The following is a 20,362-nucleotide window of genomic DNA, read 5'->3' on the forward strand; positions in this document are numbered from 1 at the left end:
AAGCCCAGCACATTCTTTGCAATTTCCATACAGAAGTTGAACATGTTTGTTAGTGCGACAGTAAGTGGTGTCACAGCCAGACTGACTGACTTGTTGCTACATCCAACAGCTCTATCACTAAGTTATGGCTGTTAAAGTAAGATGGGGAAAAGATAGGAAGGGAGAGAGGAGACTGGTAGAAGTGGTTATGGCAGCACAAGAAGACAAACAATCAAACAACCACCGTCTGGTCTGTTCAAACTAAACGACCATGAATGACCAGAGACTTTCTAGTAAATTGTGCTCAATAAACAGGGTTTCAGTCTAACTTCTTGCACTGGTGCAAACTCAGAATTCTTTTAGGAGCGCTATTGAGAAATTGTGCACCTAAATTGGTGGCACTCTAGAGCCCTAATAAACCACATCACTGGTCTTCAGCCAGAAGTTAATTTCTTCAGTAGAAGTGACAAATGAAGGCAATAAGACAGCAGTGTCCACGTCTTGTCCTCAAAACTCTATCCTAGAATTGGGGCTGTAACAATTCATTGAATGATTCCAGCATGAAGCAAATCATCTGCCTCTGGTTAGAGCAACTTGCCAGTAGAAAAGCACCTTAATGGAGACTGCTGTGCTCAGCTTTCAGACCTTCTTGGCCTGAAGAGACAGGCCAAGAGAACCTGGTGTTCAGTGATGCAAACTCTCATATGCTTCTCCAGCATCATTGGGTGAGTCCTGGCCACTGATTTAGATACTTTGAATGAAGCAGTAGAAACATCTTATTTCTCCTGGCCCTTCTTTAGAGGAGGGTAAGAGAATCTGTGAGTTTTCTCGGACAGTCCCAGCGTCCCATGTATACACTCACTATATGTTCCTAGAGAACCTTTTCTTTGTTGCCGTCTTCTGTTGCTCTGATAGCTGACTCTTTGTTTATGGGGACATTGATTTCTACTATTCCTAATCTTGTAGCCAACTATCCCAGACACTGTACTGCAAGTCGGACTATTAGTTGTGGAAGTTTTCCTTAGACAATCCCAGATGTGAAGTTTCAAACTTTTAAAGAGATGGAGGCCCAATTTCAAGGTGTTAAATTGCAAAGAAAATTTTCTTTTAAGTCATATTTGATATATGTAGCATTTGTATAACAACTGAACAGTTACGTGATTGTGTTATAAAATGGCACCAAATACCTGGAAAATACATTATACTGCCCCTTTAGAGTTCATTGATTACTCAACGGTTGTTATGACTAATGCCATTTCTATGCCCACTTTGATCAACACTATGACACATAACTACTTTAAAATAATACAATTTCTTGTGCTTATTCTTTGGACACAATTCTACTATGAATAACACTGATATTCATGACCTAACACACCGCATACATGCTGAACTGCAGCACAGCAATAACCCTGCATGGATGTATGTGGAAGATTCTTCCCCACTCAGTCATTTTCTGCTGATTGGCCACAGAATACAGCAAAGCTACTGTACACACACACACACACCCACACACACCTACACACACACACACACACACACCGGACTAGTGTAAAACAAAAGCTTCCACAGGCAAAATTAGCTGGTTGCCTTGCTCTTTCCATTCATTGTTCATATGGATGAGTGAGGCCGTTAAATGCCCCATGTCTGAATGTCGGGCTCTACTCAGGATGAGCTTTCAGCAAAAAAAAAAAACAAGTTGCCATAAATAAATTACCATGCTAAATACAAAGAGTGCTATGATTTATCATTCACACAGCTTCCTTACAGCAATGTTAAGAGTCTTGAAGAGGAAATTGTCAAATCAGGAATACAGTAGTTTGGTTTCCTTTTCAGAAGGTTGAAAATTTTTTCCTTTGGGACTAAAATAGAAATGAACATTTAACAGAAGGAATGACTAACTCTAATCCAGTTAGTCAAATGGGCAGTAATCAGTTAATGAGAGAATGTACTCATTGGATTTTATTGCATCAGATGAACAAAACAACATTAACAAGTTGAGTCTGTGTTTATTTTTTCCATCTGTAGTAAATGCGCAGTTATTTTTTCTTCCTTTTCCACAAAAAAAGTAGCCTGGTCATTGCCTCCCTTCTTTGCTCTGTCTGGGATTTTTCCCACTGAGCTAAATTCCTCCGATAGAATTTCAAGCGAGCCAATCAGCAAACAGAAGGAGCAGTTGTGAACAATGACGTAGATTTTCTTTGCCGTTTCATGGACAACATGCAAAGCAAACATAATTATAGTCAGAATCTATCTACTGGGTGGAATTCAGATCAGCACACAAAGTCATTCTGACATCAGTATCAGAACATAGGGATATGCAAATTACAACATATCCATCTGGGCCTTTTGTGAAAAAGCTTGAGAATGTCCTGCTTTTAGCTTTAACTGCAACATGGCTAATTCTTGCTGATGTGCATACTTTACAGCCAAACCTAAGCATTATGTAAGCAATAGAAGAATCTGAGTAAGTGTTAAAGGCAGCTGCCTGCATGTGTGTACATTTATTGTGTTTCAATAGTTTTGAGTGCTAAAACAAAACTACAGACTAATTCTTGAAAAGAGAGCAGTGCAGAGTGAACAAACACTGGTGAAAAAACTAGGGAGCCAGACCAGAAGACAACAACGCAGAATTATAGAATAGAATAGAAGTACTTTATTCATCCCAGCAGGGAAATTACTTCGCAGTTACAGCATAGAGACAAGACACAATAACAACTACCACTGAGTAGTAGTTGTAGATAAAATAAAAAATAAAATGCTATAAATTGTAAAAATATAAAATGCTGTTAATATAAAAAGCAACTTAAGAGCAACTTAATTATTTCTATCAACTCATGCCTAACTCTAGGGTCTGTGAGCTACGTTCAAGTGAAGCCGATTATCGTACAATGTTCAAAATAAAATAGTTAACAGATGTTGAAAATGACTTTTTGTAAGTAGTCTGGGGGAGGGGTGCCCATACATACATAGTCTTGTACATCTGTAAATAAATATTTATATCTCGTAGAGCACTTCTGGATAGATGCAAACTACATCTCGTTGCTTGTACTTGTGACAGTGCAATGACAATAAAGTTGAATTCTATTCTATTCTATTCCAAGTCTAGTCCTCAAGAGCTACCACACCACCCTGCAACTTTTAGACGCATTTCTTCTCCAGTCTATCTGAATCAAAAGAATGGGGGATTCAGCTATTTTATCCAGCTATGATGGAGAAGGGAGACTCCTCTGCAGGATTTGACTGATGGCCAAGGGTATGAACCCCATTTACCCTCCATATCATAAACACACACCGCTCATGCCAAATACAATGTTCATATAAAAAGATTTAGTAAAAAAAAAAAAGAAAAGAAAAGAAAGTATGCAATATACGCTGCGATTCTGTCATAATAGTAAGACATTCCTAAACTAGTTGCAAGTTTCGAATTGGAGTCTCAATCACAGAAGTTTTGATTGTTCTCCATCACTGTCAACTACAGTCAACTCCAGATTCACCTTATTAACCAACTGTGAGCTGGTTTCGGTGACACAGTAAAGCTGTGAGCTTTAAACAACATAGGCTGCCATAAAATGTAATGGAACGCATCAGCTTAAGATCTGGAATTGTCTGCAGGTTGGGATTATGTGAAACAAACTCAAAGCAGTTAAGTCACCAACTGAAATCCTGAAGACCTGAAGAGAAGTCCAGGCATTTCTTGAGGTGCTGGTGAAACAGCTTCATACAAATACCTCTTCCAAAAACTGGACTATACAGATGACACAGAATAACCAGGTCACAAAGTTATCTGCCTAACGAAAGTAATTAACACAGTATAATGGCACACATAAGAGCCTAGAGCCCTAACACAAGACCAATGTTCAGGGACAGAGATTGGAAGCAGAGTCTCTTAAAATGTTACATTTTAATGAGTTAGAAAACACAAAACACAGCCTACAGTTTAGGCTTACAATAAATGCGATGCAATCTAGCCTGACATGTTGGTAACTGATCCAAATATATGGTAGGTATCGTATGTCATGATGGCTGTTGCTCTCAGGTAGAAGACAGCAGTGCATAAAAGAGATTATAATGGTCTTGAAAAACTGTCAAACAAAAAATGAAAATACAACAAAAAATGAAAATACAATGGATAGAACATTAAAAAGAAGAACATGGTTAAAAGGAGAGTGATTAGAAAAGCAGTCCAGGGTTTTCCCACTGTATTATAAGCCTGTCCCCCCGCCAGGCTAAAATTGTTTTTTTTGTTTTTTTTATGTACATCAATAACCCCACATTGCATGAGTCTTTGCTGAGCTCTGCTGTGCTGTGAACTTCATCAGCAGCGCGGTATCCTTCCTCAAAACAGGGTTTATAGCTGATGCACTGAACAGGGCGTGAAGTCGCAGGGGTACACCTCTCTGCATAGTGGCCACCCCACCTTGCATGCTGCTGCAGTTGCATCTCCAACGTTTTACTCAGCGTGGTTTGCGTGTGCCATCTTCCACTCAAACTGGAAGATTTGGAAGGCATTCTTGCAGAGAAGCTTCACCTGTATCAGCATTTATACTAACCCCTCATGTTTCTTTGGAGAATAGTGCACCAAGGCAGGCAAGTTTAAAAGCTACAATGCTTGTTCTGCTTGCTCAAGCTTAATGTGAACCATAAATACAACCAATAGTGACTCTTTTAGAGGTGCGTGTGTAGCATGCAGTGCAGTGAGAATATATATATTTGAGAACAAAGAATTATGTGTGCTGTGTGTGTTTACATCTCACACACACTCACCAAGTACATGTTCTGCCAGAGCTTGGGTTTGTGTCTGTGCTGCAAATTGATCAAGTTTATGACTGTTTTCTCTGGTGAATGATGCGTTTAGTGGGCCGGTTGTTTAGCCTGTGAATGTCACACATGCAGCGCCACAAAGCCTCAAACTGCAGAATATCAAATTGTTTCTCTACCTTTGCTTCTCTCCAAAGGTAGAGAAGACAGACTATCGTGCGGCCGCACACTTGACCTCTAACATGTGAACGAGTGCTACAGGGCCAGCTGGCTGAAGAGTAGAGATCAAAATAACTCATCCCATAAAGACTGGGCAACCAAAACAAACAACTCTATGGCAATTATTATAAAATAACAGTCACAAAACAGAAATGCTGGTCTCTACTATCATTTGCTAAGATGTATCTTTGAACAAGCAGAGCTCAAACTCAAAAATTAAACTCATAGCATCAGATTGTAACTATGGTAACAAAAACTATGAAGATTGTTCTTTGCACTTTTACAAAGTAAACTTGTCAGCTCTTTTAAATCTTAAGTTTGTAGAATTCTTATAAATTATAATCATATTTATCTCTGCTGAAACCATTACATCAAATTTAACAGCATTGTCATTCTTAATAAACAGATGTTAAAATTCTAAATCTGTGGTCTGTGTTAAAATGTTAGCATATATGCCTAAGTAGCCTTTTAGTCAATTTATGCCTTGGGTGGGCACTACATGTGACCAGCATTTGTGTTTGAAGATCCACTGGCTTTTTACTTAATCGGGATTTAACAGACGTGCAAAATATTTATTTTAATTGTATATTTTGTTTGTTGCTTTGAAGACTCTATAGTTCTGTGTTTAAGTATTGTCAACAAGGTCAACATATAATTACCAAGTCATATTTAACATATTTAATTCAAAACCATGATGTACCACTAGTGGACCCTGACCACCAGGCTTAGCGCATTTTCTGAGGGAAACCCTGGCAGTATATTAACAGTTAGGCCTGTTGCGATAAACAATAAATCAATTAATCACAGATAAATGAAAGTTATCGACCTCATTTTAATTTATCGGATTTATTGTTTCTTCCTGCCTTTTTTTCTTTCTATTGCTGACACTGGATGAAAAAAGGCTCAATTCCGGTGCTCTCCACTAACTCCTCCCTTCCTAATTTCCTTAGTGTAATGCCCGGGTCACACTACACGATTTTAGAATTGTCGGCCGATTTTCAAAACCACACATTAACTGACAAAAATCGTAGGCATAACAGTTCGACCAGGTTGTCCAGCCGAACGGCAAGAGCAACACACCACACTCAAACCGATTTCTCTCACCTGCATTCAGATTTCAGACAGAAAATCCTCTTAAAGCCCACTACATCATACGTGAATTATTGTAAACAAACACGGCTGATGATGAAGCAATAGCAATAAATTGTGAGCTTATTTTAAGTGATAAAAGATGTAACAAAAAGAAAAGGCGTTGGATAAAAGAGTAGAGGATGGGGCTTTATTTGCTGCAATGTGGTGTGGAGGTGAGTTATTCTGTTTTTTTCAACTTTACCATTTGTGTGTTTAATCATCAGTTAATTAGTATTTACCAGGGCCGGACTTAGGAGAGTGTGGGCCCCTGGGCTTGAGCCAAGGTGCGGGCCCTACTTAATCATCGTTACATATATATATACAGTACAGACCAAAAGTTTGGACAACTTTCTCATTGAATTCAATGAGAAGGTGTGTCCAAACTTTTGGTCTGAACTGAGTACAGACCAAAAGTTTGGACACACAGTTGTGTCCAAACATTTGGTCTGTACTGTATATATATATACACTGCCTGGCCAAAAAAAAAGTCGCCACCTGGATTTAACTAAGCAAATAGGTACAAGCCTCCTATTGGATAAGTGCTGCATAGGCGATTATCTTTCAGCTGGCAACAAGTTATTTAACCCCAGCTGATGCAATGAGTAACTCCTCATTTCTTAAACAACCATGGCAAAAGACACATCCTGTGGTCGTGGAAAAGACGTTAGTCTGTTTAAGAAGGGTCAAATCATTGGCATGCATCAAGCAGAGAAAACATCTAAGGAGATTGCAGAAACTACTAGAATTGGGTTAAGAACTGTCCAACGCATCATTCAAAACTGGAAGGATGGTGGGGAACCATCGTCTTCCAGGAAGAAATGTGGTCGGAAAAAAATCCTGAATGATCGTGATCGGCGATTACTTAAACGTTTGGTCAAATCAAATCGAAGAAAAACAACAGCAGAACTCAGGAGTATGTTTAATTGTGAACGCAAAAGCATTTCCACACGCACAATGCGAAGGGAACTCAAGGGGTTGGGATTGAACAACCGTGTAGCCGTAAGAAAACCTCTAATCAGTAAGGCTAACCAGAAAAAAAGGCTTCAGTTTGCTAGGGAGCATAAAGATTGGACTCTGGAGGAATGGAAGAGGGTCATGTGGTCTGATGAGTCCAGATTTACCCTGTTCCAGAGTGATGGGCGCATCAGGGTAAGAAGAGAGGCAGGTGAAGTGATGCACCCATCATGCCTAGTGCCTACTGTACAAGCCTGTGGGGGCAGTGCTATGATCTGGGGTTGCTGCAGTTGGTCAGGTCTAGGTTCAGCAACATCGTGTGCCCAAAGAATGAGGTCAGCTGACTACCTGAATATACTGAATGACCAGGTTATTCCATCAATGGATTTTGTCTTCCCAAATGGAACGGGCATATTCCAAGATGACAATGCCAGGATTCATCGGGCTCACATTGTGAAAGAGTGGTTCAGGGAGCATGAGACATCTTTTTCACACATGGATTGGCCACCACAGAGTCCAGACCTTAACCCCATTGAGAATCTTTGGGATGTGCTGGAGAAGGCTTTGCGCAGTGGTCAGACTCTCCCATCATCAATACAAGATCTTGGTGAAACATTAATGCAACACTGGATGGAAATAAATCTTGTGACACTGCAGAAGCTTACTGAAACAATGCCACAGCGAATGCGGGCTGTAATCAAAGCTAAAGGCGGTCCAACAAAATATTAGAGAGTGTGACCATTTTTTGGTGGCGACTTTTTTTTTGGCCAGGCAGTGTGTATATATATATATATATATATATATATATATATATAAATAATATACAGTATCCCTGACTTCCTTCCCTTTGGGTGGTCAGCTTGGCCGTGACTTACTTGTGGAACCGATCCAATCCCCAAACCTTATCTACCTACAAGGCCACAAAAATCAGCCACTGTCAACCATGAGAGGCTGATGGACAGTCCCAACCACAGGTCATCTCTCCATGCAAGGTTTACAACAGTCACTCCATGATTGCCAACTTTTTTGCTGTATTTTGCACACACATGCACTAAAGAATTTCAGCAAGTCAGAATTTTAAAGATCGTGATCGGCCAGAAAATTGCTACCGGTGCACCTTTAATGAATGTAAAGATCATTACTACAAACAAAATAGTTATTAAGGAAATACTTGAACATCTTGAGTGTCTATTCAACAGAGCTTTCCTAAGGAAGAAAAAAATGACAATGTTCTCTATCCATCCTCTATGTACAGTATTTATTTATCCTTCTTCATTTCTATCTTTATCTGTTTCCCTCCCTCTTTCAATTTTTATCAACTGTATCTTTCTCTGTAATTATCAGGTTTATTTCCTTACCAAGTTCAGACAGTCAGGTTATTTCCCCTCTGAGAGACAAACCTGGTCAAAACTTTTATTCAGTGACGACTGGATTTAGCTGCATATCAGGGCAGGGCAGGACACACTCATTGCTGCACTTGACGAAGATGTTCGCCCTTCCGCCGCCTCTGGGCGGCGGAAGGGCGAACAGTCAGAGATCCAGGTTCTGGCTGACCATAGAACCGCTGTTAGCAAGGCTAACGTCTTGAGAAGCAGAGAGGGATGATGGTTCTGTTCCATGTCCAATATGAGTTTTAAAAAACCCTGTTAGCTTGGATATTTTCTTCATCAGCTCTAGGTCACGCTCTTCTGTTTCTTTAGTTCCTGCGCTTCGCTGTCATTCATTCTGTTGTCCGCCATTGTGAGAAATCACTCGCTGATGCTCTGCCCCAAAGCGTAAGAAGCGTCCAACTTGGACCAATAATAATCAAGCATTTATGATGGACATTTGCCAGAACAAATTAGACATTTTTTCAACAACACTGCCAAAATCTCCTTAGTCAGTCAGTGATAAAATTAAGACATTCTGACCTTATTCATTCACAAAAATAGCAGTGCAACAAGGGCTTACCAGGCTGCAGCCCCGGTGCTAAAATCCGGGCTTGTATTTACCATTTTAATGTTTAATATTACATTGAGAACAATGGGCACAAAATAATGGCTACAATTCCAGTTAATTAATTTTAAAACCAAGCATTAATCAATGTTTTACTACAATCTACATGGAATGCATGTGGCTAGTGTCAGCGTAAAGTCCTGACTGAATGAATAACCTTATTACAACCTATTTATGTCATGTTAAAGATGAACACGTTATCACAATAATTTTGGAGATAATTAATCGCTCAGCAAAATTTGTTATCGTGAGAGGCCTATTAACAGTCAGTTAATAAACTGTCAGTCTGGACGTTTTATTATGTGGAATGGTCTGCCAGAGAACCTAAGGGCCGTAGAAAATATTGTTGTCTTTAAGAGCAGGTTCAAGAGCCATCTTTTTAACTGCATTTCCTGAATTACATCATTTCCGTCCAGTTTATGCATTTTCTATACATTTGTGTGTTTTTCCTAGTGGTGAGTGGGGTTGTTTGTTTTGTGGGTTTGTTTTAGCACAGCACTTTGAGCTGCTTTTAGAATGAAGGGTGCTTTATAAATAAAATTGATTGATTGATTGATTGATTGATTGATTGATTGATTGATTGATTGATTGATTGAAAAAAGATTAACTTTAAAGTCAAATTATGTTACTGGGAACCTTGTTAAATAAAAATCTGTATCAATAAAAGTCAAAGAGCATCAGAACAGACTTTAGAACAACAACTGGTTTCCACTGTTTATGTATGAAATTGCTCATCTTTTAATGCTGTAAACAGTTTAGAGTATGGCAAACTTAAATATTACTGTCTTCATCAACATAGTTTCATAAAAATCCACTTTTGAGGGTAATCTGAAATCTTGTCACATTTAATTCCTGATAAAACACTTAAAGCAGAGTTAATAAACTGAGGTGGTGATATTAGAGCATTTGTTTGCAGTGGGCACTGGAATTGGTTACATTATCTAGATCCACTATGATTCTTTTCAAAAGTACCAAATAAAACAGAAAGAGGTTTAAACAGCAAGTGGATGAGATGTTAAAAATCCCAGCCTTCAAGTTGGTTCTCAGATGGTGAAAAAGCAAAGCGGTTCTTTAACAGAACCAGTTCAGAACTGGCTCTAGTGGCAGCCCTGGATAAGAGCTGGAACCTCTTTGGGGAAAAATCTCCCAGGCCTAGCATGACCTGAGGGTCGCTGCATGCTAGACCTGAGGGTCCCACAGCAGAGCAGATGGACAGCTAGTAGATAAGATATGTACAACTGCTCTCCAGTTCATTACCATGTTGTTCACCTTTACCACATAAGTCTGACTATTATTTTCTGCAGCTCTTTTAATGGATGATGAACTTGCATAACAGGTGTACTAAGGGAACCCCCAACCAGACCAGTAGAAGGAGCTTATTGACACTAACCACGGTAGAAAAACATGGTAACTCAGTTAGTAAGAACACTGATCCACACCTCCAACAGTTTCTAGGTATGCTGCTGGGCTGACAGCAGTTCATTACATATGAAAGCCTGCAAAACTTTAAAATGAACTTATATCACAAGCAATTATTTGCCACCGTGGCAAACTGCAGCCAAACAGAGCTTGCCACAGAGCACTTTTATTCACTATATGGCCAGAACCAGTGAGATTCCTGGAAAAGATCCTAAACAAAATGAAAATCAACAAGGAGCCTGTTTGAGCTAGTTCACATGATAATCCAAGAAATATTAAAGGCCCCGTTTACCCGGAGTCACTCTTCAGTTCAATGTTACGGAGTCCGTAATATTTTTGATCCAGACGCTCGTTCATGCAACACCAGGGACCGGAGTATCTCACTCCAGCACGTTTGGAGACCAGGTTTCAGAGTGAAACTTTTTTGTAACAGAATTACTCTTCAGAACACAGCGCTGTTGGGGTTACGCTACGCAAGCACAAGCAGATAACAACAAAAACAATGGTAGATAGCTACCATTGTTTATGTAGCTACAAAAACATGTGATGTACATCACAGTACTGTGATGTAACACAGTACTGTATTGTGTTACATCACCTGTATATAATAATATATATGTTAAATGAGCACTTTGTTCTATGAGGTAGAAGCTAGTAAGGTGGAAGCCAAGGGTCAAATGTACATTTGATGACATCTTCAAATCACTGTGCCATCTAGTGGCCGGGCAAGACAACTACAGCTGACTCAAGGTGTCTTGGCAGTGCTGTCTAAATGTGAAACTTTTCACCAATCAACATCTGACAATACCTGCAGTTCCTGGGCAGTGGTCTCATGTAAACATAACCAAAATAAGCCAGAATGATAAAGGAATGCTTTGTGCACGCTACTCGGTTAACTTTCAGAACATCCCATCATTCCATGAACTGTTCACGTTCTTTAACCCAATTGAAAGACGTGGACATGAAACAAGAAGCTCAAAAACAAGTCAGTTCCCAAATTCCCCCCGTCAGATCCACCACAGGGGCAGTAACAAAGGGCTGCAGGTTTTTAGAAAATCATGGCATATAAGAAAAGAAGTGAATGATGTGACTTGTGATAAGTCACAGTAGCAACAGATTTTGAAAACAGCATTCACACTGACAGACGGGTTTTTGTTTTACAGCTGAAGATCACACACTTAACTGAACCACTAAGGGATGACGTACAAATAGGCCTGTCGCAATAAACGATAAATCAATTAATTATACGATAAATTCAAACTATCGAAGTCATTTTAATTATCTGCACTATGTCTCTTCCGGCCTTTTTCTCTTTCTGTTGATGACACTGAATGAAAAAAGGCTCAACTCCGGTGCTCTCCACTGACCTCCTCATTTCCTTAGTGTAAAGCCCAGAGCACACGACACGATTTTAGAGTTGTCGGATTGTCGGCCCATTTTCAAAACCTGACAGACCACACATTAGCCGACAGAAATCCTAGGTATAACGGTTCCATCGGTTCGTTCCTGCCGTGTGGTGTCCAATAATGAGCACAAAATAATGACTACAAGTCCAGTGTACTAATTTTAAAACCAGGCATTAATCAATGCTTTACTACAATCTACCTGCAATGCATGTGGCTAGCGTCAGTCCTGACTGAATGAAAATCATTAGAACCTATTTATGTCAAGTTAACGAAGAACAGCTGAAAAGTTACCGGGTTTATCAACTGCGGTAGCAATTTCGCTCCAACTCCTTCCCTTGTCATTTCTATATTCTTTGCACAAAATGTTGAATAAACATTAATGTTGTTTCCACATATCATCTCCAATGTCTGCTGGACTTCGGGTTGGCTGTATCAGCTGTTTGGGATTCCCCTCTGTAATTTCCCCTCAGAAAGCACAGAAAGGAGAATCCGCGCTTTCTGATTGGCTACCTGTCACATTCAACAAGCTGCGTTAACGCTCCCAGTCGGGGAAAACCCCTGATTTAGATCGAGAGGCCACAACGATCTACCGTAACACACCAAACACTACAGGATAATCGGTTATGAAATCGTAAGCGACAATCTTAGAACGACCGACGTTCTAAGATTGTCGTAAGGGGAAAAATCGGGGCAAAAAAAACGTGTAGTGTGAACTATTGCATCAGGTAATCAGATGTGCCCATCTTCTCTATTTAAATCTAATTATTACTGAAGGGCAACATAATATACAGACTTCATAATCTGCACTCTTTTGGTTGAATGCAGTATTTATTTCCACTTTGGCTTTATGTTGTCTAGTTTTTATTCAAGTAAATATTTTGTTAATGAAGACTGAGAATCCATTTTATTTTTGTTTTTGGTCGTTTTGTTTATTTTGTTTATCAGTTCCAGTGTTTAGTGCTCTTTTGAAAATAAAGTGTATCTATCTTTGGCAGGAAATTGCATACATTATTATGTCATTTCCATTAAATCAGTGTAAAAAGGTCTTCAAACAATATTATCATTTATCGCAATAATTTTTCAGACAATTAATCGCTCAGCAAAATTTGTTATCGTGACAGGCCTACGTACAAAAGGATTTATGAACATAACTGAACACATCAAACCTCATGGAAACTCAAAATGACTGGAGACAAGCTCACAGAAAGATAGACACCAAACTGCAACCAATGACGAGAAACGCTTCAGAAATCGTACAAGCCATCTATGGCTCTGTCATAATTGATAGAGACGAGGATTCTTCTAAAGAGGTGATCAAGTTCACATGCACATCAAAATGGAAAACCAAGAGGTGAGCTGGCCAGCAGAAGCTCAAAAAGATCCATGCAGCTGGCGACAAATATCAAAACTATTATTTTAGCAATAAGCAGAGTCAATGACTAGGCAGCGACCAAAAGTAGCACAGTTGGTGGTTATGTAAACGGATGGCAGATTTAATTTACTCGCCAGTCAAAGTATACCAAAAATAATGACTAAGCTGAATGTCAGATTTATTCCTTTGACTAGATAAAACCTGTTGAAGCTCAAACATTTTCCTTGGGATATTGCATATTTTATATAAATTTAGGATATATTGTGCAACCCTATCTGTAACTTCTATGAACAGTAAGAGGTAATCCAGAAATGCAGAACAAGTGTGATGAAGGAACATGACACCAAGCAAAGGCAGGTGAAGCAGCAGCAGCAACACCTGAGCCGGGCCACTGCATCACCTTCTATTATCTGTCTGATGTGAGCAATATGGTAATCAGCAGAATCTGATGTAAACATAACCATGAATGTTATGTAGATAATATTCTGGTGACAACTAACTTGTGTTTAAAGCAATGAATGCACTTGAACAGCCTGCATGTTTATCACAACAGAGCTCCCGATGGAGTGGAAATGCTCCACTGGTATTACGCTGATTGGAGAAGTTGACAAGGTAAGCTGTAAACTTGGTCTATATGCTTTATGATCAGAAAGCCCACATGGCCCACCATCTCAGCAGATTGTTTTATATCACACAAGTCAATCTGTAATGAATGGCTCATGTTTGTGTGTTTATTATAAAAACATCTTAAAGGGTCTACAGAGATAGTGGGTAAGGTAGGATCATGGCTCATCATTTGGAGCGTTTCAGACTTCTGTAGAAATACTGCATTCTCTTTCCTTCCTTTATTTAACCGGGTAAAACCCCACTGAGCTTCAGATCTCATTTACAAGAGGGACACATGCACCGATCAGGTTTTTTGCTGCCGATTCTGATGACCTATGAGGGCCGATCACCGATCATTGCCGATCATGTGGATTGGCTGTTAATTTTTCAAGTTAGGTATAAATGCTACTATGTTATCTGGCAAAATGGAAAAATTATCTGGCAATAAATTCACCTAATTCAGAAACATACAAAGTACTTGCAGCCACAAAACAGCAGCTACTCAGTCAAAAGGACAACTGAAAAACCTGTAATCAGTTTTTACTGACTACTGATTAAATATTATTTTTAATATTTAACAGTAAAGTTCTCTGTACCATAAATTATTCACAAGTAAATATCACAGCACTGCCTATATCAAATAATGTCAAGTAAAAAAGGAAACATTTATCCAAAGTCAAATGTAGGTTGAATCAAAATAAACAATCCTGAGTGACTGAATCCAAACTTCCTGAGAACTTGACTAGCTGATTAATGCTGGTTCTGATTGGCTGTTTCTGACCAAGCTGAGTAATTCTGAAGAACACAGAGAGGAGGCAGAGGAGATTGATTCTTTTTCAGAGATTATCTGATTGGCGATCCATGATTAGAACACCTCTAGCAGAAATCTAATCTAAAATTATCATATACATGAAATTACACTTTTACTGTACTTTACATATGTAGTGTGCAATTAAAACACAAAAAAATATAAGTATCAGATTAATATTTGAAGCACTTTGAACAATAGCGAAAGCTCTACTGTCTGACCTTACATTTCTCTTTAGACTTTGAACTGATCAATGAATAATGTGATTACATAACAGGCAATGCAACTGTAAAATGTGACTACCAGGCCATCTCCTAAACACAGATGGATGTTAGAGTTGTAAAGTAATGCACAACATAAACAAATTTGTTGCTTGTTTATTTTTTTTCCATTTACCACTTTATATTTTATGAGTTATTTAAAGGTATTCTGCATTTGCTTTCACCACAAAATAAATATAAATGTACAGGAAGAAATAATATGAACACAAATCTAAGATATTGATGAGTGATAAAGAAAACACCTTCACCATATACAGAAACTGTCACAGGAAGACAAAACTTTGTTGCTAGCACATTGAGAAGTGTGTGTGGGTCTGGATATTTTTACTTTAGCGTCTGCATAAAATATGTTATCTCAGCTTGCTTCCATTTTTATTAAAAATGAGCAAAAAGACTACTGTCGAGATTTGGTCAGAACATTAAGGAATAGTGTGAATGTCAACAAACTGATCAATATTTGTCACGTCTTAAGATGCCGAAGCAGAATTCATCTGCTGTCAAAACCTATTCCATATTTAGTTCAGAAATGCCCCACAAATCTCTGTTCAAAGACAAACATACTGTGAACAGTTGTAGTCGTAGCCAAGTCAATTTGTCATCAAAACAAACATCAACTAGGGAGGAACATGGGGGCAAAAGACAAGGAGCTCTTAACTAGTTAGCCAACAGCAAAGTCGTCAAATAAATTAGGTTGCAAATGATTCATTTAATGAAAAGGACAATTATCATTCTCACACTATTAGATTTGTAGTCATAAAGGAGAGAGCTTAGGAAATGCTTTGAATACCAGCACTGATCTGAAAGACTCAACTGTATTGCTTGTTTATTACATTGATACAAATGATCAATTACAATAAACAGAAGCTTCTAAACATAAAGACACAAATAACACCTGCAAAAGTCCCTTCCCATCTTGTATCAAAGCCTACATTACAATTAATAACACAATAAATATGAACCTCAGAGATGGCTGCTCAAACGGTCAGGTTTTATTGCTAATACTCCAGTTATATAGTTATACTGCGATCCCAGTGACAGATATGTTTATTCATCCTTCAGAACTAGAGCACCAACTATTCAGCTAGTGTCAACATCTTACTCTAAGGTCAAAAATACACAAAGCATAGAAAAACAGGTGAAATAAGGCCTTAATTGGTTTTACTTTTTCTCTACTCAGGAATGCTACTGAACTGACAATTAATAGGGTCAGAAAGTATGGGCAATGCAGTTGTATCAATGACAATCTGACAAACAGTTGACAAAATCCTGACAGCTTGAATTCACATTTAAATTTTTCAACTTTTTAAACTGACTGAACACCATGATATGGATGAAACCAGAGTTCTACTGCTGCTGAAGCTCCAGCTACCAGGAAACTCGCTGGATCATATGCATATTTCAATGCAGTTCATGGAATTATCACTGTGAGGAGTCTTTAGCAGTGCAACGCTAATTAATTCATGAAACTATGCTACTCCCTATGATGCATGTAAAAGCAAAATATGAAATATATTATCGAAATTCAAAATAACCAAACTCTGATCGTGTAGCTTTAAAAATCTGTTTACCAACATTTCAATTGGAAAGCTGCAGAAGCACTCAACAACAAAACACAAGAACTTGTAATACAAACATTGTCCTACTTTTAAGCTTGAATGTATGCAAGAGAACACATGAGAAACAAACTATAGCTGATGTCTTACCCATTACTTCAGACACAAAGAATAACTCTAGCACAAAGCTCTGTCAGTAGCAGCTGATTTCTGGTAGAAGAGGTAATATATCCTGACAGGCTATCCTCAATCAGCAAAACATGCACACAAAGAGAATATGCGAAATGATCAAATCAGATCTGTGCTAGGCTCTGCCCAGTTATCTGCACAGGCAGACAGAAGGTGTCTGGGAACAAAAGAAAACTGAGCATAGGCATACTGTACAGTGTGTACTGTGGGGAAAAATCCTGTGTACCTAGCCAAGGGCTTGTCAAGACATATATTTTTCTTGTATAGTTGTATTGCCGTCATTGGCACCAGTTGTGAAAAATATGCCTTTTTATAATCTGAGGGTCAAAAACAAAAACAGATTCCTGCTGCTGCTCAGTGGCAGCATGTTCCCTTTAAAATCTGAACAATTCTCCACACCATGAGTAACTGACTATTGTTTGAGCTACAGCACACGTTTATGTATATATGTATAGTCTTTTCTAACACTTTGAGCTTATTTTTAGGACAGGCAGTAGGGGGGAAATTAACAAATAAACAAATGAATAAATTACCAACACTGTGTAACCAAGAGCTAATGGGGATTAGTTCAACCTTAAGTCTGTAAGGCGAGAGAAACACTGAAAAGCTAAGCTCATCACCGTCAGCTGATTTGCAGTGTACAGCAGATTAAAACATTTAGCTGCTGGGGAGTAAAATTCCTCCACATGTTTAAACAAATGCAGCACCAACAAGACCTGCCAGCTGTTTGGCTGCACTAATTGATTATACACCTACCACCTGATAGCCCGCTGCGGTTTAAAGATTCTTTTCACGAAGCAAGTATGGGAACACACAGGTTTGATGTGGCCACAGAAAATGTTACACGGGCTGCAAAACTCTGAGAACTTCCATGTAAATATGCAGAGAACTGTCTGTCCGCAGCTAGCTGTTTGCTTTCCATAACCCCCTGCTGGCAGCCTGACTGGCTTCTTGTGTAGTCAGTAACGGGCAAATCTACACACATAGCAGCGAAAATACACAAAACAATACGGGATACGAGATGTTGAGTCTTGGGTCTCGTATCTATGGGAACAAAGCAAGAAAAATCTTTCAGCCTGGCAATCCTACTATAGTACCTCGCTGCCTCGCCAGGAACCACAGATTTTCCCATTTGTGTTTCATGTAATATACCACAGGGCAGGATAAAAATCCCCACATTCCTTACCGTCAGGTCGGAATAGGTGCTGTCACGGTTGCTGACGGCTCGTATTACCCCGGACCTCCATGGCAACCGAACAATATCGCCGATTTCAGGTGACTCGTCCCCGCTGACACAGAGGAACCGTTTTCCGACCAGCTCCGGCCGAGCCTCGACTGCCATGGCCTTTTGCTGGTCGAACCCCCCTCGGAAAACTTCCCAACAAGGACGACCTCACAGACGTGTCATTTATGACATTAAAGTGGCTACTAAGAATCCAACGGTAAAAAAGAAAAAAAGATAAAGAAAGTTGTTCGCTAGTAAAACCTGAAAACCCGACTGGGATTTAATGGAATAGCAATCTCCACCCGCTCAAGCGTTAGTCTCTTCTTTTTGAGGGTGAAAAAAAAAAACTGTGGAACACTGAACCGCACCAAATCCATGCTAGCTAGTATTTCTCCGCTGCTTCCCGAAGCATTCACAAACCGCAGAACTATTGTATCCCTCCGCACAGCCAGTCTCCAGTCACTCTGGAGCTATTTTTGCAAAGGCACCACGACAAATGTTCTTTCTTGTACCAGAGCCAAGAACCCTATCAGTCTACAATGGAGAGAGAATCTGTTCTACAGCCATGGCTGCCTCTGTCTGTCATTAATCCATTATTATTAGCATAAACAAGAACAGCGTCTGCTTCGGGGCTAACTGGTTTTGAAAAATAACTGTGAAAAATTGGGTCATATCTGTGTGCAAAAAAATAGTTATTTTTTAAACTGTCGCAGCTCTTATGTCTAAAATTTTTTTACTTACATTTTTGGCATAAATAGTAACATGGACTTGTATCTTACAGTTCCAGTTAAAATATGCTAAATTGGGTAAACACTAAGTGTGGCTGTGTTGTTTTTGCTCTCTTTCATCAATAGTTGAAATCAGATATTTACATACACCGTCTATTTTATAGCACATTTAAAAATAACAAAGTTGACCAATGTACTTCACAAAATTAAATGCATCAGGGATTAAAAAAGACAAAACAAAATAAAGTATGATCAATAAAAAATAGAGAAAACAAACTAGAAATAAAAGCACCACAATAAGCAGACAATGCAGTATAAAACACCAGAAGGAACTCAAACTGAACTGGAGTTAAAAATAAACATGAAAAGATATGTTTTCAAGAGGATTTAAAAGACATATGGACTCTTCAGTACAAATATCAAATTACAGGCTGGACAGAATTTCGGGGTTGCCTTTACTAAATTCCCTTTATTCTAAGATTTAGACCTAGGCTGCACTAAAAGCATCTGGCCAAATGATCCTAAAGTTCCTTTGAGAATATATGGCTTGAGCAGCTAAATAAATGAATGCAAAACCAGGTAAGACATTAAAGGGAAGAAAAAGAATTTTAAAGTCAGTATTAAACTTAATATTGCCCCACCCCCTCCATACCCTCGCCCAGCTTACCCCACAATACTGCAATGATAAGCTGGTACAAACAATGGATAGACTGATGGAAAAAACTTAAGCAGCCACTACTAATTAGCCACAACTGGTGTGATATAATCATGACTTCTGACAGTCTACAAACATTCCACGGCATTTTGTAGCAACTTTAACTATTGATGAAATGATTGTTCAGTGCCAATATAAAGACAAATGCAGCAGACCAATCTAGAGGTAATGATACCATGAATAGGATTTTCAAAGACTTCTAACTGAAGAAAAGGTTTTACTCTAGAGATCCAACATAACTGATCAATCTGGTCTTGACTTGCTTATCTAATTTAAAATAATTATCTAAAACACTCCAAGATCTCTTCTGACAGAAAATAAACAATGAGATGAGGATCAAGTATCAGGAAATCAGTTAGTTCTTCTATGGGAGTGTAATTTCCAAATAGAAGGACTTTTTATGAGTGGGTAATGTAAAATGATCACAAAAGAGGACCTGTAAGATGGAACCATTGGGTAAACAGCAACAAAGGGGGGGAGAGAAGATATTTACTTTTGTATAGAAATAGAAAAAGACTTTTCTGACAAATAAGATCAAATCCATGCCATGACAGTGCCTTTTAGACTTTTATATTGAAATCTGTACAAAGGAACATTGTGATCAACTGGTCAGCAGCAGCTATATCTATAAAACAAACCCAGAAAACATTTAAAAGATCAAAAAAACTCTTGAAAGTACCATCTCAATGCTACTGCAGATCCTAAGATCTGGGGGGCAATGGTGACAACACTGGTGGGAGTTTTCTCTGCAATCAGTGGATTGCCGGTTTGATTCCCAGTCTGCCTGCCTTCGTTGTTTGTGTCCTTGGGCAAAACACTTCTCCAGATGGAAAGAGTTCTAAAAACTTATGATAAGATAATAAAAAGTTCATCTAGACAAAAAGAATGAATCTTTCCCCACTAGCAACTTAGCCACTACAGCTTCTTTTTAGATGCATCTAAAAGTAAAACCCTTCCTTCTATCAGACTGCCCCAGGGCAGCTGTAACTACAGTCCAGTAGCATGGCATCATCAGCATGTG

General features: G+C 38.8%; 1 protein-coding gene across 4 annotated transcripts in view; it reads right to left on the minus strand.

Annotated features, from left to right (window-relative positions):
• jmjd1cb (jumonji domain containing 1Cb) overlaps positions 1–18,284 on the minus strand; it is a 125,282-nt gene extending 106,998 nt beyond the window's left edge. For 2 of the 4 annotated variants that reach the window (XM_032573472.1, XM_032573471.1), the window contains exon 1: positions 17,860–18,284. In XM_032573472.1, coding sequence (XP_032429363.1) covers positions 17,860–18,015 — 156 coding nt within the window. In that variant the 5' untranslated portion in view covers positions 18,016–18,284. The remainder of the gene's footprint in view (positions 1–17,859) is intronic. The other 2 variants (XM_032573475.1, XM_032573473.1) reach the window with 2 other exon arrangements.
• Between the last annotated feature and the right edge of the window lie 2,078 nt (positions 18,285–20,362).

The sequence above is a fragment of the Xiphophorus hellerii genome, chromosome 10 (genome assembly GCF_003331165.1).
Source record: "Xiphophorus hellerii strain 12219 chromosome 10, Xiphophorus_hellerii-4.1, whole genome shotgun sequence".
Taxonomy (NCBI): domain Eukaryota; kingdom Metazoa; phylum Chordata; class Actinopteri; order Cyprinodontiformes; family Poeciliidae; genus Xiphophorus; species Xiphophorus hellerii.